The 24224-nt window shown below is 38.7% G+C and overlaps 2 protein-coding genes across 3 annotated transcripts in view; one reads left to right on the plus strand and one right to left on the minus strand.

Annotated features, from left to right (window-relative positions):
• Window positions 1-14919, plus strand: part of LOC309474144 (protein rolling stone-like) — a 63687-nt gene extending 48768 nt beyond the window's left edge. Inside the window, exons 2-4 of one of the 2 annotated variants that reach the window (XM_082136516.1) lie at window positions 9632-9729; window positions 10018-10240; window positions 13412-14919. In XM_082136516.1, the coding sequence (XP_081992642.1) occupies window positions 9632-9729; window positions 10018-10240; window positions 13412-14046 (956 nt within the window). In that variant the 3' untranslated portion in view covers window positions 14047-14919. The remainder of the gene's footprint in view (window positions 1-9631; window positions 9730-10017; window positions 10241-13411) is intronic. The other variant, XM_082136515.1, reaches the window with a different exon arrangement.
• Window positions 475-7943, minus strand: LOC309474104 (uncharacterized protein). The gene is made up of 7 exons (XM_082136440.1): window positions 7327-7943; window positions 4243-4916; window positions 3787-3832; window positions 3602-3693; window positions 2102-2212; window positions 1396-1672; window positions 475-904 (listed from the first exon to the last, which is right to left on the minus strand). The coding sequence occupies exons 1-7, from the start codon at window positions 7363-7365 to the stop codon at window positions 689-691; spliced, it is 1455 nt and encodes a 484-aa protein (XP_081992566.1). The 5' UTR covers window positions 7366-7943; the 3' UTR covers window positions 475-688.
• Window positions 14920-24224: the final 9305 nt, after the last annotated feature.

The following is a 24224-nucleotide window of genomic DNA, read 5'->3' on the forward strand; positions in this document are numbered from 1 at the left end:
GCCTGTTTTATATAACTGTGCTTAACATCTTATGCAGAAATGCATCTGTCTCCAGAGTGAATGTTCAATGCCTAGAACAAATCCACTATAACCTTTGTTGCTTGTGCAAACATGCTTTTCCAATCTGTGGTACCAAATAACTTCTAAAGACATGACACTGATCATCTTAACACCCATCTGTGCTTTTAAGGGTTATTTGACTGCAACTTTGCAACAGTTTGCAGTCTGATTAACTTCATAACATCCTAAATATGAAAATAGTGCATGTGTAATCCTCCAGTTATTCAAGGAAAATGTGTATATTGTGATGCAGGGTCAGTTTTGATCTTCAGTGGTAAATAGCACATTTGGCAATGGATGTCTGTCAAAGTGATGACTTGTCAATTGAATAAGAGTCATATATGGTAGGTCACTACAACTCATGTAATGATTCATTTGTGGGGCGTTTGCTCAAATGGACACATTAGCAGCTGCTGCCAGTCTTACAAAGGGGTTTTATTGCCATTTTAATTAAGTTGTTCACATCTGTACAGTATAAAGGCCCGTTCATAAAACTAAAACAATTACAAGAAATGCCTAAAATGTATTTATGTCTTGTAAATGTTGGTAGTTAGCATACCCTGATCTGACACACTATGGAAAAAAAGTTTCAAACAGAACAGAAACAAGGGGGGCATGTGTGTGTCTTTCAGTTTTCAGATAGAACATGCTCACAAAATTGAACAGCAGCAACATAGATATCACAGCCAAAGGACTGGGATACAGCTCTTGGGTCAACAACCTCTCTTAAAGCTGCCATTTGTCCATCAGTCAGTGGGCTTTCTGTGTCTGGGACGATGACACTTGAGTAGCCATCAGCAGTAAGTCCACTGTTTTCCCACTCAATGTGAGGAATATCCATACCCTATCAAAGCAAAATAGAAAAATCTTACTTGTTTGCAGTATTATTTATCCTAATGGCTTTATGGCACTTATTGTAACCTACACTTTTGTAAACCACTTTGCTAAATATTTATTAACTTAAAGGAATACTTCACCGATTAGCGTTAGGCTTTGTATCCGTAGTATCTCGGTAGTATTTTCAAACGAACGTGCGTCATTCCCTCATATCCATTTCTTTTTTTCGCATCATCGGAGGGAGGCATTTTTCCCACACACAAAACAGAGATTTCTCATCGCAGTGGGATATGAGGGACCGATGCACTTTCGTTCGAAAATACTACCGGCATACTACGGATACAAAGCTTAATGCTGATCAGTGAAGTATTCCTTTAAGGCCAGCCTTTGGTAAGGGAGTATTGACATACATGCAATATCTTCATAACTAATGTTTGCAAGCACAAATGTAGGGATTTATACTATTGAAAGTATTCAAGTTGTACATTTGGTACATACCTCCAAATTTTCTGGGCCTTGAATTGGGTGATGGATTCGGCCCAGCTCCCACAGCTGATTAGGGGTCATATGGCCTTCTGTTCTTATTGGATGATTGTCCCAGCCACTGCGGAAAGTGTCCAGGGAATCTTGCAGCCGTGGCAGGAACACATAATGGCAACAGAGGAGGTGTGTAGCATTGGCGATGTTGAGGAAGCCCTCTTCTTCAAGGTAGTGGAGAACATCATAGTAGATGTTTGTGACAGCTACCCACAGGTCTCTCCAAAGCCTCTCGATTCTGGAAAACAGTGAAGTTCAATAGGAACCTTTAAACTTAATGTACAGGGAAAATTCATCAGATTGTTCAATGCATAGTTGTGTTTTTCTTTATCTACTTTATTTGTTTAGAAGAAACAATGTGTAATGGAATATAATGTCACTGCATACTATCAAAACAGAAGTGACATACAGATGTAATTCCAGACCCATTGCCCAGCAAAAAACTAACTTTTTTAAGGTTGTTGAATTTGCATGCTAAGGAGGTTGCTATTCAGTACCCTTTAACTGACAGCAGCTTCCACTGGAGATAGGACTTTCAGCTCACACTCCTCAAATAGTAGTCCTGCTGCAAGCTGATATACTGTATTTGTAGCAAATAATAATGTTCTTGCATGGCAGCAGTGAGGTGGTATCTTTCAGCTAGCATTATCGCAAGTTTTGGACTGACCGTTGATTGTGAACACTCTTGCCGGATATGAAGCTGCCCCTTCCAGTGCCACGGACTGTAAACATGAGGCGTGCAATGTCTACATTTTCCACGCCCTGATCAGCCCGTACCCTTAAAACAGAGTAACATTTACAAGAGTTATTTTTTTATAGATATCTCAACAAAACATTGATGTGGAACATGATGCATGCTTTTAACTTAGTTATAAAGGGTACCCCATTATATCTATATAGACTTTGCTTTAACAAAAACAGATCTATACAGTCATGCAAAAATAACTGAAATCGTCTCTGTTACTAACGTAACCTCAGTTCTCTCTTAAAGAGGGAACGAGTGTTGCATAAGCTAGATTATCCGAGCCCGGTATTTATAGCCATAAGCCACGCCTATTTCAGCAGGACATGACGTGCTAAGGCGCGATCGCCCTCACTGGCGCTGACGTCACTGGCGGCTCGTCGATAAAGAGCCTAAGTCCCTCCCCTTCCGGTCGACCACCATGGGACCTTATTTTGGAAAAATATTGTATGGTAGTCAATGGCGAGAGACACCAAATATTTTGATCTCGTTTGAATTGTGCCCTGAATTACACATATGATGTTTGTCAATTTAAAAGATACATTTTAAAGTCAAGAAAGTCGCAGTTTGATGTAAAACTGTTGAGGTATAAGACGTGAAAATACGTAATTACAAAAACTACAAACCCAAAAGGCGCACATGTGATGTCATACCTTTTCTCTCAATGAATGAAGCTAACTTTACTGAAGCTAACGTCTGTCATTTTTTCTATAGTCTTACGTTATAATCGTGCCGTTACGCCGTCATGCCTGAGTGTTTTGTACCAGACTGCACACATACGAGCAACGGATCTTGCCATGTTGGTGATGTACAGAGTGCGAGACGCGAGTTGTAGTTCATTGAGCGATTTTCACATAAAACTAAATGTTACTCTTCTGTTTTATGACAAACTGCGACTTTCTTGACTTTCATAATTATCTTTTAAATTGACAAACATCATGTGTGTAATTCAGGGCACAGTTCAGACGGAATAAAAAGATAAGTTGTCTCTCGCCATTGACTACCATACATATTTTTTCCGAAATAAGGTCCCATGAACCGGAAGCGGAGGGGAGGGACTTAGGCTCTCTATAGGCTGCTGCAGTTTGCTGCAAAGCAGCCAATGGGTGCGCAAGCTAGCTCGCCTAGGTCTGCTTGCTGCTGCAATGCACTGACAAGAAATGCAAAATTATGGATAATTTTTGGCTTCAGTATTCTCGAGAAAAGGAGGTTTTCCCGTAGCGTAAGAACACAAGAGTCCTCTCGTAAGAGAACCTGTATAAATGGCTCCAGAAATACAGCATGATCTTTATCCAATTCATACAAATATCGAAACAGTGTTTTAGGCAAATACCACACAAAAGTGTACTTTTGGTTATTTCAAAGAGGTTTAAAACCATTCAAGCATGACTGTAAAACTTAAACATTCCAAAGTAAAATACTTACCTAAGAGGGAAACCAAACTTCTCCACAGATTCTTGGAAGAATGCCAGGGATGTTGTGGCAAGGTTGTTGGAAGCTGCACCAAGATACATAATCTGCAGTACAATGCAGTACACTTATATACAACACAAATGTATATAAGAATGACAAACGTGTACTGTGTATTTATCACTGAATATTGTGCTTACCTTCCGTGAAAAGCCATCTATGCCACCAAAGATGACAATGTTGTAGCTGTAGGAAAACACACATACAAAAAAGATAAATATAACTTAGAGAAAATGTTAGTTGTTTGCTTTTTCACAGGTAAGCTTTTGAAAAAGCATCTGAATTGTGAACTTATACTTGTGAACAAGTTAAAAAATGTTTTTAACAACTGCAAAATGAAATACAGCAATTTCTAAAACCCTAGATTATTACTGTCATTTTTAGAAGCAATCAAAAAGTAATTTAGTATGTCAAAAGTGAATGTGTGAACAACACGGTTATCATGTTTGATGAAGAAGTAGCATGAAAGCAGCACTATTAAATAAAGATGGTATGATGAATAGGCCTATACAAAAGTATAATTATTTCATTACAATATTATCTTACTGTTTTTAATTAATCTGTCCTTTGTCAATAAAAGGACTTTAAAAACTTACCGGATTAGTTTATGATTTGTATCAATGTGCATCAAGGACTGGGGGCTAGGAACGGAGTAGGTTCTTCGAACAATGCAACCTAAGTTGGTAATTCGGGATATGACTCCGATGGTATCAACACGGTGCATGGAAGCTCTGACCCGTTCATACTGCACCCGCAGTCCTTGAGCTTGAAGAAGTCCTTTCACCATTCGATATCCAGAATGAGGCTGCCTGGATTTTATGTCTATCACACACTGGTCCAATTCTTCATCTGTCAGAGTGCTGTACAGTGCCCTAACTGAGAGATCAGACTCGGCCATGCGTCGATGGACTGTTCGTCTTGACACCCCCAAAAGTGCAGCTATGCATGGGACGGACAGATTAAGGTCCAAAAGGCTGGAAATGTACTCCAAAGACAGAACCATTCTCGGTCGTCCAACTGGTCCTTGCTCAAATTGCACAGTTTTATAGTGTTGCTTACTTTTTTCTTTTTCTACATTTACAAGGCTATGTAGCTCTGTCAAGGCATCTAGAATAGGCTGTGAAACAGCTACATGACTGGATATGGCATTTAAAAACACAAATTCTTGTGTGCTAATGAACTCTAAGTAGTCCAAATCCAGAGGCAATTGTCCAAGAATATGATCTAAACGAGAGCGGAGTCGTTCCAAAATGTGGTCAAGCAGCCGTTCCTTAGAAACAAAAAAATGGAAGTCAGAAAAATCAGCTGCACCCTAACATTCTCCCAATAATTTAAATGCAGTCTCAGGGCTCAATATTCAGCAATATGTTTAAAGCAATGGTTATTATCTTAGAACTATGATAAGAGTGTATTAGTAACTTAGTAGGCTAGTAGTAAATCACTGAAAACTCACACACAATGGATGAATCCCCAACTTTAGCTTATTCATTACCATGACTTATCCATTATCCAACCGATTCCCTAAAGCTAATATATTCACTCCAAGTCTGGCGTGATGTATCTTTATCCTACTCTGAAAAGCGTTTTATGTGGGATATCATTGACCAGCCTACAGGTATGGTCAGTATAGGTAATATGCTGTTTATTTCACACAAATACCCCGCTGTAACGTTACGTTATACTGTATGTGTTGACTCTTTTAACCGTATCCATCTACATTAATGGCTCCCAGTCTGTCTGTGAGCTTCTACCATTGAAATCTTTTTTTTTTTTTGCCGTTTAAAAATAAAATCGGCGCCAAATCAAATGTTTTATTGTCAAGATTCATCTCAGAGCTGTTGGCTTGGTTCCAGGCTTAAACCTTTTTATAAACGTTAATGTAGCTTTCAGCCAAAAAGTGGGCGGCCACCGTTGAGCTCTAAGGTTATCTTGCTAGCTATAACGTGTTGTAGGGGTGGAACGGTACACAGAAGTCACGGTTTGGTTCAGACATCACGGTTCGGTACGAGTTCGGTACAATGGAGGAAAAAGCAAAACAAAAATGCAGAAGGCAATTTTTTTTTTTATTGTGCATGTCTCAGGCTGGACCATCAAAGGAAAATAAATGTCTTAAGCCTTGTATTTTTTAAATAGGTTTTATTAATAAAGTAAAGGCATAGACCCAGTTTATTTGTAGTGCATTGACAATTGTTTTATATAATTAGTTTATTCATTAAATTAATAAAAAGACAAAAAGACCTTGAGATATGTTTGGTAATTGTACCTGAATGAATTTAAAATTAATTTGCTACATTTCAGATCAATATATTTGTTTTCCTTAAAATTTTAATTAACACTAACTTTATTCTCATCTTAATCATAAATCATTTATTTCTGTATAAAATAATACTACCATTAAAAACACATTTGATTTTCTTTCAATGTAGAATGAGTAACTTAAAAATAAACAGATTTGTGCTCTGTTTGAGGACAAGAAATGAAAACCAATGCAATATGATGAATGTCTAAAAGATGGCACCAACAGACTGTTTTTAAATGGGGTTGGATAAATATTTTTTGCTTTTAAACAGTATGTGTGTGCGCGTGTGTGGACATGTTTTTCTACACCGGTGGGGACTTAAACCTGAATGCACACAGACTCATGGGGACTCGTGTCACCGTGGGGACCTAAATTGAGGTCCCCATGGGTACAAAAGCTTATAAATCATACAGAATGAGTTTTTTTGGGAAATGTAAAAATGCAGAAAGTTGTGTGTGATGGGTAGGTTTAGTGTAAGGAGATAGAATATACAGTTTGTACAGTATAAAAAAGTCTATGGAGAGTCCCCACAAAGATAGTGAACCAGACGTGTGTGTGTGTGTGTGTGTGTGTGTGTGTGTGTGTGTGTGTGTGTGTGTGTGTGTGTGTGTGTGTGTGTGTGTGTGTGTGTGTGTGTGTGTGTGTGTGTGTGTGAGTGAGTGAGTGAGTGAGTGAGTGAGTGAGTGAGTGAGTGAGAGAGAGATTTTGGTTTGGTGACAGTTGTAGGTTACAGTTTGACAAGAGTTTATATTTTGACAAAAGCACAATGTTGTATTTTATCGCGAGTGTACACAATTATAAGTAAACACTTTGCAGTTTGAATGATGTCCTGTATGAACAAAATGACGCAGTATGTTTTTATGTTTCCACTGTTCGATCGCGCCCGCGCCTCTCCCTGCCTCTCCCTCCCTCTCTCTCCCTCCCTCCCTCTCTCTCTCTCCCTCCCTCCCTCTCTCTCTCTCTCACACACACACACACACACACACACACACATAACAAATTCCAGCATTGCAATCTTGACATCACAGTCTGTTCATTATAGCCACAGAGCTTCAGAGAAAGGCAGAGATAAGACAGCTTAGGCGTCCCTAAAGAACCCGCGTATCTAACAGTAGTTTCGCACTACATTAATTAATTTGCACGCGAGTTTTATTTATTTTTATACCGTGTATTCTCCGTGTAAATTCATGCACCGAACCGTGACGCCCGTACCGTTTCGGTTCAATACGAATACATGTAGCAGTACCGTTGCCTAGCTGACTTACCTACATAGAGAGACGAGTCACACAAACCATAGCTATGTGTTCCAAACATAATTAGCAACAACATACTTATGTTCTGTCGAGCCCTGAGTCCGATTGTACATAAACGGCAAACTTACCGGGGCGCCTTCGTTTTCCCTGGAACTTCTGGAAGTCATCTTTACAACATCCTCCGTGCCGATCGACTGCTTGGATCATTCACGACCATAGAGTTCACGACAGACAGGTGGTCGTGCTCTTCTTCTTCTTTCCGTTTCATGGCCGTTCACTCCTTAGGAGTATTACCGCCACCTACTGTAGGCCTATACCCTGCGCGCATGATCGTCGTGCTCTGATCGGCGCTCAACTGTTTTTCCTATCCTGGGTAGCCCGGATGTTACCATGCGAATATTTAACTTGAATTTTTTGATCTGAATTTGAGCAGTCGAATTAGACTGATGTTTTCTTTGAAAAATATTAACTTGAAATTTGAGATCTGAATTTGAGCAATCAAATTTGATCAACTTGAATCTATTTTATCTGAAATTCTGTACGTTGATTTTTTTTTTTTTTATCTGAATTTGTGAGCATTGAAAAATATTCATCGAAATTCAGGTTTTGAGAGGTAAATTCGAAACAAATAAATTCATTACATGGTTTCCAAATGTAAAATAATTTCAAAGGGGTGAATTCAGAGCAAATAAATTCAGATAAATGTTTTTCAAAATAAAATATTTCAAAACTAAGTATTCAGTAGCTGTTAAATTTCAAATAGTTCTGTCTCTTATTTGCTTCCATACACACCGGGGTAAAATGCACATTTGACTTAATTCTCTTTTAGACCACTCAATGGCCCAAATTCAGCTCAGCGCTTTTGATGATGGACTTAGAAATTTGGCTGATCCTTGACTTGATCACAGCTAAGTTGATTCTGTACTAATTTGATCTAATATTTTATGTTTTTTTTTAAATGTTTTAGACTTATGTAGCAATTTAAATACAAAGATCTCAAGAATCTTTTAGTTTTTAAAATAATTTTGTTTCTGTATTTTTTAAATACATTTTGAAGACAGTATATTTATTGAACAAACATTAATTATTTAATTTATCAAAAGAACCCACATTTTTTTTATAAACTTTGCTAAAGTGATTGTTTTGAACAAGTATCAACTTATGCATTATTAAAAGCATTTTAATTTAGCTAAAGTATTTGTATCAATACTGTGTGTCTTTTGTACCGTGCTGGTTTTACCCCGTGTGTACCTCCTTGCCACCATACACAAACCACCTTTATGATTTATTTTCACACAAAATCTGTTGCTCATCAATTTTCAAACATATACTTTTCTGCAATCATACACTATGGGAGTAGTGAAAAACAAATGTTTCTTAGGGTGCGCCTTTAGCCACCTTGTAACCTACTATACTAAGGTACTATTCATTTAGATTAGAACTCATTTAGATAATTTATAGTATATTACCTTTTTATTATGTATAATGTTAATATGGTCTTATTAAAATATTAGAAATATGATGTATGTTATACATAGATACTAGTATCAATTTAGGCAATTGATTATAATGGGAAATATATTTACAGGAGTTAAAGTGTGAAAAACTGTCTGCTAAATATTCTATATATAATAATTTACCCGCTGGCTTTCTAGAACTTTGAATCAGTGTTTGCAATGTTGAATGGGCTTTAATCTGTCTTTGCTCTTTCTCACTCTGTCTTCTTCTAATTTTGTGAAGGCATTGTTTTTTTGTCTATAAAATCTGCCGACAACAGAAAATGTTATTTATTTATTAGTGTTTTATTTATTAGTGTTATTTATATTAGATAAGATCAGATAAAATAATTTGATTGAACAAGAATTCTAATTTTCTTCCAAGAACATGGATATTTTGCACAAGTTGTTAGCACTATTTGAAGACCAGGAGCAAAACATTACAGACAGAAATACAAAAACAAATTACCAAAATACTAATTTCGTGGATCAACCACTGTCTGTAAAGTGGATTGTAATTTGTAATCGACCTGTCAGTGGGATGACATTCTATTCTGAAACTGTCGTCGGAGAGCGGGCACATGCTTGTCTGTGAGTGATGCTGCGGAGCGAGCAGGAAAACATGGAGCGGATTAGCAGAATCAGTGAATCTTTAGCGGAGCGATAACAGAACGTTTTTATGGGAATCCTCTGGAGGGTTAGGGAGGGGGGCAAGAGGGGCACCTCAGCTGATGAGGCCAGAAGGGCAGTGGCTCTAACCAAGTAAGCCCATTATTTATCAGGGAAGGTCTGAATTGTTTGACAATTACATTATTACTTCAGACCAGAAAGACTGGTTTGTATTCGAAGTGAAAGTCTTTTAATCAAATAAACTGAATTCCAAGTAAGCAGAGGCACTGAAGTGATTGAGAGGTATGTTTCTGTTTATTGGTGACAGTTATGGGTGCTAGTTGGACACACATCTGGAGGGAGGAGTTCAAAGTTCACAAACTCCACCTTCTCACTTCTAAACCAGAGCTTTTGCTTCAGCCACGGGTGAGTTTGAGCACTGACCCAACGATGAAGTCAAATTTAGTTTATACAAAGGTTTTGCAAAATGGTAGATGGTTTGCTGCTGGTCCAAGGAGATCTTCCAGCCTTCTAGACCAGCTTGGATCAGCCAATGAACATAAATAACTAGCCTGGAGTTAGAAACCATGTTAGATCTATCAGCAATGCAATGATGCTGAAGACATTGAATGCATGTATTAAACGTCAACTTCAAAAATCTATTATAATGAGGAGTGAAATATCAGGCTGAAATAACTTGTCTCTTGTTTCCAGTGGGATATTCCTCCATTGATATGGCTTCTGTACAGAGGTTTTATGCTGGTCTACACCATCAGTTGGTTGATCCACATGGTTCTTCTCTTCAACACACCTAAATTCCTCATTTATATCAGCCGTATCTCATACTGTCTCATGGTGATCTACTATCTGGTTGCTTTCTGTAATCTGGCCTGGGCTTTCTTGAAGGTCAGATGCTCCTCTCTTAGAATGAAAAGAGGTAATGTTGTTGCACAATGCACCGCACTGATACCCATTGATCTGAGAAACGCACAATGACCCCATGAAGCATCTGAACACGTTATCACGTTAACACGTTATCTGAATGTCACTATATTAAAGGGTTAGTTCACCCAAAAATGAAAATTCTGTCAGTAATTACTCACCCTCATGTTGTTCCAACCACGTAAGACCTTCGTTCATCTTCGGAACACAAATTAAGATATTTTTGATGAAATCTGAGAGCTGATCACTGCTCCATTGGCTGCTAGGTGACCGAAACTTGCTGGCCCAGAAAAGTTATTAAAGAGATCGTTAATATAGTCCAAGTGACTACAGTGGCTCAATCTTAAGTATATCAAGCGACGAGAATACTTTTTGTGCGCAAAAATAAACAAAAATAACGACTTTATTCCACAGTTCATTTCCTTCTCTCTGGGCCACTAGTTGGTTCACGTAGTGTTTTAGCGCAGCGCGTCTGTGTTATACGTCACCACGTAGGCTCACTATTGGCCGACGCTGGTCATGTGTGTGATGCGTGATGACGTATAACACAGATGCGCAGCGCAAAACCAATAAACGGGCCTAATTTATTAAAGAGTTTATTATGAGAATATAAATAACTCAAGAAACTACAAAACAAAAACGCTGGAAAACAGAACTGAGAGCACCAACACACCAGCTTTAGGGGCCGTTTACAAGACCGTTTTTAACTAGAAATGGGAAACTTTTTATGCTTTCTGGCCGTTCATTTACACGACAACAGCATTTTGGGGGCCTGAAACTGCAAACTGTTGAAAATGGGTTTTAAAGTGCAAGTTTTTGAAAACAATACCATTATCATCTCCTTGTAAACTACAGAAAGCTTTGTGTGTTTCTTTACAAAGTGACATCGCCAACTACTGGCCTGGCATGAATAATACAGCATTTTTAGTTGTTTCCATTGATCCATGTGAACAAGGATCGTTTTGACAATGCTGTCCTCTGTACTTTTAAAAATTAAAAGTACCCTTAGAAAGACAACAACTGACTAAAACACTGGGCTTTATATACACACAGGGAAGCTGTAAGATAACAAAGGGAAACAAAAAACACCCAGAGAATCAAGGGAACCAATGATACAAAAGGACTACACACGGTCACAGGAAATACAGCATAAAAGACACATGGAACAAAAGCATCAAGAATGTATTTAAAAACTACAAATCTGTTATTAATGTTTTGCAATGCATTTTCCTGAAAAATTCAGGGAGTTAAATTAGCTGTATAAGTTTCAGATTGCTGCAATTAAATATTTTCTCAAAAAAACAAAACAAAAAAACCACTAAACTAAAGATAACTTAACATTTATTTAAATATATAAATAGTATTTCTTGCAAATATAAAAATACATCATTCTTTTTGGTGGAACCAGCGAAAGAGCAAGAAAAAAAACTGAACTGTACAGAATTACTTTATTCTTTATCAAACAATAAAATGTATTGTTGAGTCCTGATTAGATCACAATATAAAGCATTAACCCCTGGTTTCACAGACAAGGCTTGAGTCCCAGACTAAAATGCATTGTTCAGTTGTTTTAACTGAAAGCAAATTGCATTGATCTTAAAATATGTCAGTGGCATTTTTGTCTGAAGATGCACACCAGTAATGTTTTTTGTTTTTTTACTAATGGTGCGTTCACACCAAACGTGAATAGAGCATCAAGGCCTATTTATACTTCTGCGTCGGACCTTCGCCGGAGCCTCTACGCTGTAGGCAACGTGTTGATTTTCATTCATACTTCTGCGTCGTTGTCCGCGTTGACGCGCAATGACACTTGAAGAGGGAGCATGTGAAACCCGAGGAGCGGTCCTAGCAGACCAATCACAGCGCTTGCGTTCCCCGCGTAGAGTTGACGCGTTGTTACATTTTTGGAGAGGTGCACGTCAGGGTACGCCGAAGGATACGCGCGCTACACATAGCCTACGCCGAAGCTACGGCGTGAGTTTGACGCAGAAGTATAAATAGGCCTTCAGGCGCGAGTGATTTCAATGTTAAGACGCGTTACGCGCGTTAAAAATTCCTGCGGCGCGAATGAGGCGTAGAGCGCGGCGCGGTAGACGCGAATACGCCTCATTCGCGCGTCAAGTTCGCGCGAATTGAGCGTCTGTCGCGTTAAGCGCGAATAATTTTATTAGTGCTTTTTGTGCATTCACGCGTTTGACGCAAATTCGACAGATTAGGTGGGTGCGGGCGAGGGTGAACCTCGCGCCGGGCTGTACAGCGCGGGCTCGTCAGGCAGCGACCACTCGAGGCCGAGGCCTTATTCGGCCTACGCTGTCCTCGTCAGCATCCTCACCGTTAGGTCCACCAAACCTAGCTCCTGGAGCAAATTGTGAAACTCCTGAAACCCTCTGGAGGGTCTGGTGGACCCGAGTACAGCGACGATGTCCCCTACGCAGCTGTTTCTGCTCTCCAGAGCATATACGAGCGGTGACTCTCTCGATTAATGCTAATGCTCGATAAACATCTAAAAAAGATGGCCGCCAACGGGTTTCGAAACTTTCGCCTCCGGATTTCGCCTCTGACGCGCGTAAATTTTGCTTCAAACTTTTGTTTTTATGTGCGTCAATTTCGCTCTTGACGCGCGAATTAACACAAAGTGGTCAAGCGTATAACTAGACGCAGCAGGCACGAATTTTACTCGCTATTCGCGTCCGGTGTGAATGCACAGTAAGGCATCATAAGGCAATTCCGGTATTTAGCACTTTGAGTCTCTTTTCTGGTTTGTTTTGGATGAACTAGAGTGGTGGACACAGAAATTTATGACAATGGGTCCTGTCTCGACTTTTTGACTCGTTTAGAATCGTCTTTGACCGCTTCAGAGTGGCTGGCTACGGGCAGGAACATGTTCTTAAAACAACCCTTAATGTTCGTTTTCAAAACTGTGCAACTCACTGAGTGGTTAGTGGTGTTCGTTGATGTTCCAAAACAAGTAGCGTAGCGAAATACAGTTTCTGTGTCCACCACTCTAGTTCATCCAAAAACAAACCAGAAAAGAGACTCAAAGTGCTAAATACCGGAATTATCCTTTAAACCAAGGCCTAATCCTGACTTAATATAAGCCCTGTCTGTGAAACCAGGCCTAAATGTCATCTGCGTTCAAATGCTTTAATGGAGTCCTTTCCTCCAGTAGGAGACCGAAGTGAGTGTGAGACCCTCCTCACTCCTCCAGTCGCTTCTCTCTGTCTGCAGTGGTTCCTACATTCTGTGATGGGCTGCTTATCATTAACCGTCACCTTTCTCTACTGGACCCTAATCCACACCTCGGACCAGGGCTCCCTCACAAACACCCACATCCATGTCATCAACAGCATCCAGACCATTGTGGATCTGCTGTTGTCCTCTACACCCGTTCATCTCACCCACCTCCTCTACACTGTCCTGGCAGGAGTCCTTTATGTCATATTTGTTGTTGTTTATTGGCTAATGGGCTGCACCAACGAGTCTGATGAACCCTACATCTACAGCATTCTTGATTTGAGTGAGCGCCCCCTAGTGGCGACACTTTGCATGCTGGGAGTTGTTCTGCTTTGTTTGCCATCCTGTCACTTTGTGCTGTGGAACATGCAGTTGCTGAGGGAGTGGGTGGTGAGCAGGGAGAGAGTGAGGAGAATGGCTCTGAAGAGAGAGGTTTGGTGGTGGGTGAAGGTGTCTGGAGGAGCGACCTTTGACCTCGTGCCTTCCCTGGATCCAGCAGCCTCTGTGTTTGAGACTAAAGGACTAGAGGTGTGTTATATCATACCGTCCACGATAATACCGGTATAAATTTTTACATGATAAAAAAAAAAATTCATATCGCGATATCACTGATATAGCGACGCAATCACGTATGGCGCATTAGGTTCCCTAGCATGCACAACAACAACACCTGTCTGAGCGCGAGAGCAGCAAGTCAGCCTCCAATGACGATTTAGTACCTAAAAAGGAGCTACTTCAATAGTATTTTAATAATTCCCGCTGGTCTACCACTTATAATGCGGGAAATCCCCCCGCAAACATTGATTCACTTTAGCATGTAGCCTACATTGTATGAGTAGCCTAAATGAATCCACACAGATTATAAAATCAAATCAATAATTTTAGAACTTTCTCCAAGACGCAATTTTACCAACCGCGTGAGTGTTCAGCTCTCTCGCTCTCAAAATGGGTTGCACAAGTCAATCGTCGATACCACACTCTTGTGTTTAGCAGTCAGGACATGACGGAATTGTCTACTCTTTTGTCACTTGCATCGTAACTAAAGTTTATCATTTTCACTTCTTTTTATGTCTTATCAGTTTAAACATTTGCGATTTTAAACTATTCCGTAGTACTCTCGCGCGCTCTCTGAGAGATGTTTACTCTGCGTGCATACATACAGTAGGGCAGGCTATACATACAGTAAAGTTTATGTCAAACATGTATCTTAAATCAGCAATTGGCTAAGCTGCTCCACAGACCCGCCTCTCTGGGGCGATTGACTCCAGCGCCCCAGAGCTGATGAGACGTGCACGCAGGTGGAGGAGACGTGTTGAAAAAGCAGACATTTGTCATTTCTATCATATTTTTCACATATACTGGGTGCATTTAATATCTCAAACACACAAATACTGACAATTTGTATGTATGATTTATGTATATATTTACTTATTTCTTTAATGAGTGGCTCATAAACTCATGGGGGGGCGGCGCCCTAGCGCCCTCTATTGGCCAGCCGCCCCTGCAGTAAAGCCGTCTAACAAACAGCTTGCGAGTAACAAAAGTAATTTTTCGCGGATTATATCGCTTTAACGGGGGAAAAACACGCAAAATTGTCAAAAAATTCCAGTCATGGTTAGTATATGTACACAGTCGGTTATGTCTGAAATAAGCATAAAACGCGCGTGAAAAACGTTGTAAAAACGCAGTGAGTGAGCAAACATTTAGGTGAGATAAATGTAATTAAAAAAATTGTCAACATTTTTTTTCTACATCGTCATAAATATCATTATCGCAAATATTCTTGAAATATCGTGATATAATTTTGAGTCTATATCGCCCACCCATAGAGGACAGCCATGATGGAGTACCAGCAGTCACAATCCATCACTTTAGTTTCAAGGAGTTTCTGGCCTGTCTGAATCTACATTTTCCTATTTTAGCCAGCATCTTGATTTTTCTGTAATATCTTCTTTCAAAACTCACTTTTTAGTGGACTTGACTCTATTGATCCAAATGTGGATGGTTAATTGTTGAGATCTGAAATGCCCTCAGATACTTTGACATTTGCTTGAAGTGTTTACACTTTTCAGGGAAATCAACCCACATTGTTAAAAAAAGGAGAAAAAACGATTTGTGAAATCTTATGGTAAATGGAATTTATTTCTGTGATGGTTTTCAGCAGTTATGCTGATGTCAAGCACTAGAGGTCAGCAGTGTCCTCTATAAGTCAAGTCCACATTGAAAATCTCAAATATAAAATGTAATTTTAGTTTTTAAATTTGATGCAACATCAAAAAGAATGCTTAAGATTAGTCAGTTTAGGTTGATTTAGTCTGATTTATATATATTAAGATTTTTTTTTAACTAAAATTGTTTTTTTTATTAAAGTACACTTTTGAACCACATTGTATCTTTAATTGGACTTGAAAGACCACTTTAGAGTTCAGAATTCAATTGGCCTTGGCTGAAGTCATAATTCAGCACTTTTTTTAGCATAAATTCTCATTATTGTAATATTTTACTGTATCTGCTTAATTTCTTCATATGTAAATTGTATTTGAGATTAAGTTACTCTCAAAGTCAAAGCAAATGCATTAATGATTGAATCCCTGTATAGTTGAATGCAGCGATGTTGCCCCCTCGTCTGGTCAGTGTGGTGGAGTGGGAGTGTGTCTGTGCTGTGCGGTACAATAACACTCATGCTGTGTTGAGAGGGGTCGTGACAGCGGCACACAACAGTCTTTAGCCTGAGTCATTACTTGTTTTTGGTCTCTCATGTCTGGCATCATCGTGACCCTCACTGAATCAAAGAGTTCAGTATCTGTCTGTGTGATTCAGAGCTTAGTCAGAGATGATGCTACTGTTGCTAGTGTTTCTTATGTGTGTGCATTTGTGTGTCTGCTTTTATGATTCATTATAGAATCACATTTGCTCAAATATTATAATGTACATTATTATGTAATTCATATTATATCCCTGTACTTATACCTGAAATTGTCATTAGATGTTAAAACATCAACTTATGCATGCTTCTGAAATTGTCATTAGATGTTAAAACATCAATTTATGCATGCTCCTGAAATTCCAATAAAAGTTCATACATTAGGAATGATTGATTTCCCTTGACATTCAAACAGTTTTGTTCCTGATGTTCCGATTTATAGTTTAGACACGTTTCTCTTGGGTTCTGAGTCCGTCTCTTGGGTTCTGTAACAAACCGCTTGTCTTGACTTGTTGTTATGCAGCCCTTTCAAACTCACACATATTTCCCCAGTGTTTTTGAATTGAATCATTGTAGTCAGGACACACACACACACACACACACACACACACACACACACACACACACACACACACACACACACACACACACACACACACACACACACACACACACACACACACACACACACACAAAATCCTTTTATCTGATAATTGATAACACACCAAGACTCCTATAAATGAATTCAAATAAGCACACGTAACGTTCTTTTCAGATGACATGTATTTTTGGGACGGAGCATGTTTATCACTCAGAGCTTGTTTTCCAGTGTGGATCCTTTGAAGAGAGTCCCTTTAAAGAGCATTGATCTGTGGACCAAGACCCACAAGACCAAGGTCTGTGTACATGTGAGTTTGTTTTAGATGAGAGGTGAGGATGAGAGGTGAACTCTTTATGAAAGCATCTAATACCAGTTTTGTTCGGTTCTACTTGTTCTACTTTCTTATTGTTGTTGTTTTCTCTCAGTCTTGATTGATGTGAAATGTCACTGATGAATGATACAACAAGGCTTAACCTCATAGTTAATATCCAGTGAAAGGATATCCAGCTCTTCCATACTGTACACCAAAGAGAGAGTCTCTTATAAAACAAACATTGCTCCAGATCCAGCCTTTGGAGCTGATTAGACTTTTGAGAATCATTTTTTATTGTTGTTGGGAAAATTGTGAGAAATTGAAGTCACTCAAAAGTTCTTCCTATGTTCAGATTTGTTGGTTTGAAACAAGCTTTTTGTTGCAGTCATCGAGTGAGAGGTGTATTTACTCAAACTTTTTGAACTGACCTAGAAGCCCTCCAGATTTCCAAGAATCATATCGCTTAGTTTCGCATTGACTTTCATTTGTCCTATTTAGTGGTCTGAGATGGATAGTTACATGTTTCTACAAAATGCTGTATCTGTCCAGGTCAAATAATGATAAAAGACATGATATAAAAGTTGTGACACAAAACATCTGTTAGCTACTGTATATTTGACAGCACTGAACCTACAGACCAACTATTTACCTTAGTTTACATGTCAGTAGGCCTACTAGTTCTTCTAGCAGAAAGATGATCTCAAAATTCTGGCCAGTTGATACATAGAATATCAGAATCAACTATAGCCTGTAGATCCTTTTCCTATTTAGCACCCAAACTCTGGAACAGTATTCCTAGCCTTGTTCGGAAAGCAGACACACTCTGTCAGTTTAAATCTAGACTTAAATCGCATCTCTTTAACCTGGCATACATATAACACATTATCACATTTCTATAATTTCATATCTGATAAAGGATTGTTAGGCTGCATGAATTAGGTCAGCTGGGAACACTTCCCATAACACCAGATGTACTTGTAACATCGTAAGAAGAATGGCATCTACACTAATATTGGTCCCTCTGTTTATCCCGAGGTTATCGTAGTCAGCCGACCAGACAAGCTTCGTCTCCATACCGGCGTGATGAATCTGATCTTCAAGCAAAAGGAACTGGATAAAATATTTAAATGCTACCGATCCATAATCGGATTTCTGACTTGTGATGCAGCCTGGATCATGATCACACCATTGACCAGAGGAGGACTGGCTCCCCAACTGAGCCTGGGTTCTCCCAAGGTTATTTTCTCCATTCTGTCACTAATGGAGTTTGGGTTCCTTGCCATTTTTCATTTCATCTATAAAGCAGTTCTGCAGAAAACAGTGATGTCATCATCCAGTTCAGTTCTCATCCAATAGTGTCAGTGCAGTCAAATCAGTAACATTGCTGAGTATTAAAGGGTTAGTTCACCCAGAAATGAAAATTCGGTCAGTAATTACTCACCCTCATGTTGTTCCAACTCCATAAGACTTTCGTTCATCTGCGGAACACAAATTAAGATATTTTTGATGAAATCAGAGAGCTGGCTCACTCCTTCATAGGCTGCTAGGTAATTTCATTCTATCGGTCCAGAAAAGTTAGTAAAGACATCGTTAAAATAGTCCAAGTGACTACAGTGGCTCAACCTTAAAGGTGAACTAAGTAACTTTTTTACCTTAACCGAACAGCTTCGGAGTCATTGGAATAGTTATATGACTTTTTTCGGGTTGAATGGTGGTCGTCTCGTACCCTCCCAAGCGCCTGTGAGCCGAAAAACCACCTTGCAACTTTGGGCCGAATGTTACGAATTGCTTTACGGCAAAAAAATCTGCTAAAATTCTGTCATTATTGCGCTCCCTCATGCTGTTCGAACCCGAATGAAGAAGACGTTTTAAAGAATGTCCCATCTGCTTTGATGTCGTTGATCTACTAGCCTCTGGTATCTGAGAGTCGCCAACGAGTTTTTCGACAGTGTTGTCAAATATCTATTCAGAAACTGTAGCGGGAGCTCTATAGAGAAACCTGCGTGCAAAAAGCGAGAATACAGCGAAGAAATTCTGCATTGCCCTGCTTTAAGTTTATCAAGCGACGAGAATACTTTTTGTGCGCAAAAAAAAGCAACACGACGCATGCGCGAGAACTGAACAGATGACGCTCACGATCATTTGATGGGAAAGTGTGAAAGGTACAAGCCATTTTGCGGCATTGGTAATGCACTTTTACGTTTTCTCGTTGGTTTCTCACGATTCGGACATTGAGGAAATGCACAGTTTAGAACCATTTGAAACACTACATCGAGACACATCTGCGTCATCATCTCAGTTCTCGCGCATGCGTCGTGTCGCTCTCATGAACTCACTCAGAGGCCCACACAGAAGAAAATTAATAGTTGAATAAAGTCGTTCGTTTGTTTGTTTTTCGCACAAAAAGTATTCTCGTCACTTGATAAACTTAAAATATTGAGCCACTGTAGTCACTTGGACTATTTTAACGATGTCTTTACTAACTTTTCTGGACCAGCAGAATGAAATTACCTTGCAGCCTATGGAGGAGTGATCCAGCTCTCAGATTTCATCAAAAATATCTTAATTTGTGTTCCAAAGATGAACGAAAGTCTTGGTTGGAACAACATGAGGGTGAGTAATTACTGACAGAATTTTCATTTCTGGGTGAACTAACCCTTTAATACTCAGCAATATTACTGATTTGACTGCACTGACACTATTGGATGAGAACTGAACTGGACGATGACATCACTGTTTTCTGCAGAACTGCTTTATAGATGAAATGAAAAATCGAATAATTGATGATCTTTACAATGAAACTGAATCAACACTGAAGTGACTTCAGCTGAACAACGACACTTTTCTTTTAGAGCTGCTGTATGTTTGAATCATTTTCCTGTTATCACTGCTTTGATACAATCTGTACTGAATAAAGTGCTATAGAAATAAAGGTGACTTGACTTAATGCTAATAATGTTAATATATATAAATGTATACATTTTATGTATTATGTTTTGTTTTTATATATATTATATAAGCTTTCCAGTTTTCATTTCATGCACAAATGACCTATTAAGTGTTTTTCTGTTGTGTTTTGAACAATGTGGTGGTGGCGGCATAAGTGGATAATGATTAGTTCTGACAACTTAAAGTTAGCAGGTTCAAACCCCAGTATGCTTTATTATCTGAAGACGTACTGTGTTTCCTTCACCATTATCCGCTTGAGCAAAACACTTCAGCCCAGCATGCTTCAGGGAAACTGAACCTGCTCTTTGTGCATTGCATGTTTCTTACTAAAGGCCCGTTCACACCAAGGACCATAACTATAACGATAAAGATCTATAAATCGTTCTAAATATAAAAGAATAGCAGAGTGCTCACCACAACTATAACGATAATGGCAGAGAGGAACGATATCGCTGGAATCACTTTCAGAATGATTTTTTTCCAGGTGATGAACAATAAAAACAATGACATCCAATCACTCAAATTTCTATGGCTCAGATCCATCCTTCAATTCATTAATTTAATGATTTGCCTGTTGGTTTCACATTGGTAAACTTGGTGTCTTCAGTTTGGACTCAGTGTTCCTTGGCCTTCCCATGCATTCCCATCACTGTGTGAGTCCACTGAGCTTGTGACGGAGACCCTGCTGAAGTTCAGCACATTGCTGTTTAATGAACTGTAAGTTGACGAGAGATGCTGATTAACAAAGGTAAGCTTGTTAGTCCTTATTTTTCCTTTGGGTTTATAACTGTTGCTGCTGATTAGAGATGTCTGATTGTTCTCTACGCTCATTAATTTTATGCTTTATGATTATCTCATTCTTCTAGATGCTGCTGGAGTCTTGATAATAGTAATGTCACATTTAACTTCCATATACATATATATAAATTGAAACGCCCCCGTTTGGCCCCTCATGGCGCCAGGCCTGCATGGTACTGTAAGGTATCAAAGAGTTCTCTTCTGTTAATTTTTTTTATGTGGTAGATTTTTATGGTAATTAAAAGTACTTTTTATGTAACAGTAATAGGAGAATTAAATGTAACACTGTAAGACTGAAAAATAAATGCTTGTAATATTGAGCAAATGACGTGACCCTCTCGCATATGGGAAATGTATTTAGAAACGTGCTGTTTTACATGCGGGGGACATTATCAGGGTTTTGTTGTGGGGATGTTAATAGGTTGTTGTCCAGATTTTAAACAGGTCACCCAGTCAGGAGTCCACGAGAGCGTCCGCCCACCGCTCTCTGCAAACAGAACAATACGAATCAAACCTGTAACTCTATGAAAAAATAGACAGTTGCGAAATTAGTTTCACAATCAAAGGAGGGGATTGGTCAAAAGTTCTGCTCCAAACCTGAAAAAGCTGCATTTTACAGACTGATGCTGAGCGCAGAAGATCTCTGTTGATCCTAGAACAACATTCTAATCAACCAATCAGATTTAAGGGACAAGTTTACAGTTTATGTCAAGTTTAGGCTTATAGGCTTTGGACAAGAATGCTGTTCCAGGATCAACAAAATATGTTGATTCTGGAACGTCTTAATTGTCAAAATCACAAATCTATAGATAGATAGATAGATAGACAGACAGACAGACAGACAGACAGACAGATAGACAGATAGATAGATAGATAGATAGATAGATAGATAGATAGATAGATAGATAGATAGATAGATAGATAGATATAGATAGTATAGATAGATAGATAGATATAGATAGATAGATAGATAGATAGATAGATAGAGATAGATAGTTAGATAGATATAGATAGATAGACAGACAGACAGACAGACAGATAGATAGATAGATAGATAGATAGATATAGATAGATATAGATAGATAGATATAGATAGATAGATAGATAGATAGACAGACAGACAGATATATATATAGATAGACAGATAGATAGATAGATAGACAGACAGACAGACAGATAGATAGATATATAGATAGACAGATAGATAGATAGATAGATAGATAGATAGATGATAGATAGATAGATAGATAGATAGATAGATAGATAGATAGATAGATAGATAGATAGATAGATAGATAGATAGATAGATAGATAGATGTTTTTCATTTCCTCTGCAGTCGTTTCTCTCTCAGTATACAGTATATGAGTGATGGCACTGGCACAGGTTTGATAACACAGTTAGGAGCTCGGCCAAAATCAATGAAAGCCTTGCCATTAAAATAAACCAGCAACCCAACAATACATCGCCATGGTAACGCTCACCACAGCAGCTGGAAAGGGCAGGTGAAGGATTATCTGACACTACATACAGACATGATTTGTCGCCATTTTCGTGCTCGACCTCGGTCACAATTCTCATGATATTAGGAAGACGAGTTTCCTCCAGCCTGCACAACTCAATTGAGTACACATGAGCCCGCTGAAGCTGCGAGGAAGCAGAGGTCAGCATTAATATGAGGTACTATTAGGTTTCCTGTAGGGTGATTGGATTTTACATAAGGTGAACATTTTGTCTAAGAAAAATAATCCATTTGTTGCATCACAGAAAGAAAAAAAAGTGTTGACATCAAAAGATGTTTCAAAACAGCACAAATGTACCAGCACAAATGTACCAGCACAAAGTAAACCAACATTTGTTTTTTTGTTGACTAATGACACATCCGGTTTGCAATAAATTGACAGAACATGCTGTCCGTATCTGGCTGATCATGTTAAACCTTGAAGTGATGGCAACAGTTGTGCTATATTTCAAGTATTTCAAGGAGATTTTCTAGTTTTATAAGGTTCAATGAGAAAATTTGAAAACTGATCCAAATTAAGCAAGCAGAATATATATATATATTCTGCTTGCTTAATTTGGATCAATCAGTTTTCAAATTTTCTCATTGAACCTTATAAAACTAGAAAATCTCCTTGAAATACATATTTAGACATATATATATGAACTACATGTGAGTGGTGCTTTGAGTACTGAGTAATATTAACTACATGTACTTACCACCCAGACAGCAACATAGTGTCGACCCAGATCCGGCCCACATCTAGTACACGTGGAATCCACACAGGTGCCGACACTATTGCTGTCTGGGTAGAGTTACGTTTAGGGTTTGGGTTTGGTTTAGGGTTAGTTATTACTGTTATTACTATAGTAAGTACATGTAGTAGCGTGTACTACGCCACATTAAAAGTGTTACCAAAAACTCTTTACCCAAGTTACTATATTTACGATATATTTAGTGATATTCCCTGTTACCCATTCCGCATGGCGTACCGGTATTAGATTTTTTTATAAACATTTATTTACAATTTATTGCATGAAAATTATGAAACCACACAAAACAGTTTTATACCATATTTAGACATAAAGCGGCCATCTTGGTTACCCTTCATTTCGATAGTCCACTTTAGACATTCTACTAACTATAAGTAACGTACATTTCAACTAGGCCTAACTCTCATTAGAGTATTAGTAGACTGTCAGTAGACTGTTAGGCTATGGTTAGGTGTTAGGGTTCAGGTTAGGAGAATAAGTTGACTTGTAGTTGCCAAGTTACTTAGTAGAATGAATGTCTTTTGGGGGACCAACAAAATAAATTGTTAGCAAATATTAAGCAGACAGTCTACTAATACTCTAATGACAGTTAGTTGACATGTATTTGCAAAGTTACTTATAGTTAATAGAATGTTTAAAGTGGACTATCGAAATAAAGTGTTACCCTCATCTTTACCCTGAAACAATTTTGACAAATACTTTTGTGAATTTAAATGTTAACGCATTGATCATTCAAACAATGAAACATCAGTTAGTGACTGTTCTCTGAGACTCATCCACTCTTCTGACCGGGGAACTGGAGTGAGGCTCGGCTGTAGAGTCAGGAGGGCACGTTTACCCTCAGATTTACCCACGGAAACATTCCATTAAAGTCATTAGTCTGGTCGAGCGGAACTGTACAGTGCTTTTGACAGCACTGGCAGATGTTAATTTACCGCTGACTGTGAGACACATGCAAGAGCCAGTGTGTTGTTTTCTGTGATGGAAAGGCAGCTGCTCAGTCTTCCATTAGTGGGAAGGGTGAGGAACACAGGCTTATTAGGAAAAACGTACCTGTGGCAACATTTTGCAAAACGCAAAATACGTACCAATACATACATATCATCAT

This window comes from Leuciscus leuciscus (genome assembly GCF_965113295.1).
Source record: "Leuciscus leuciscus genome assembly, chromosome: 14".
Lineage (NCBI taxonomy): Eukaryota > Metazoa > Chordata > Actinopteri > Cypriniformes > Leuciscidae > Leuciscus > Leuciscus leuciscus.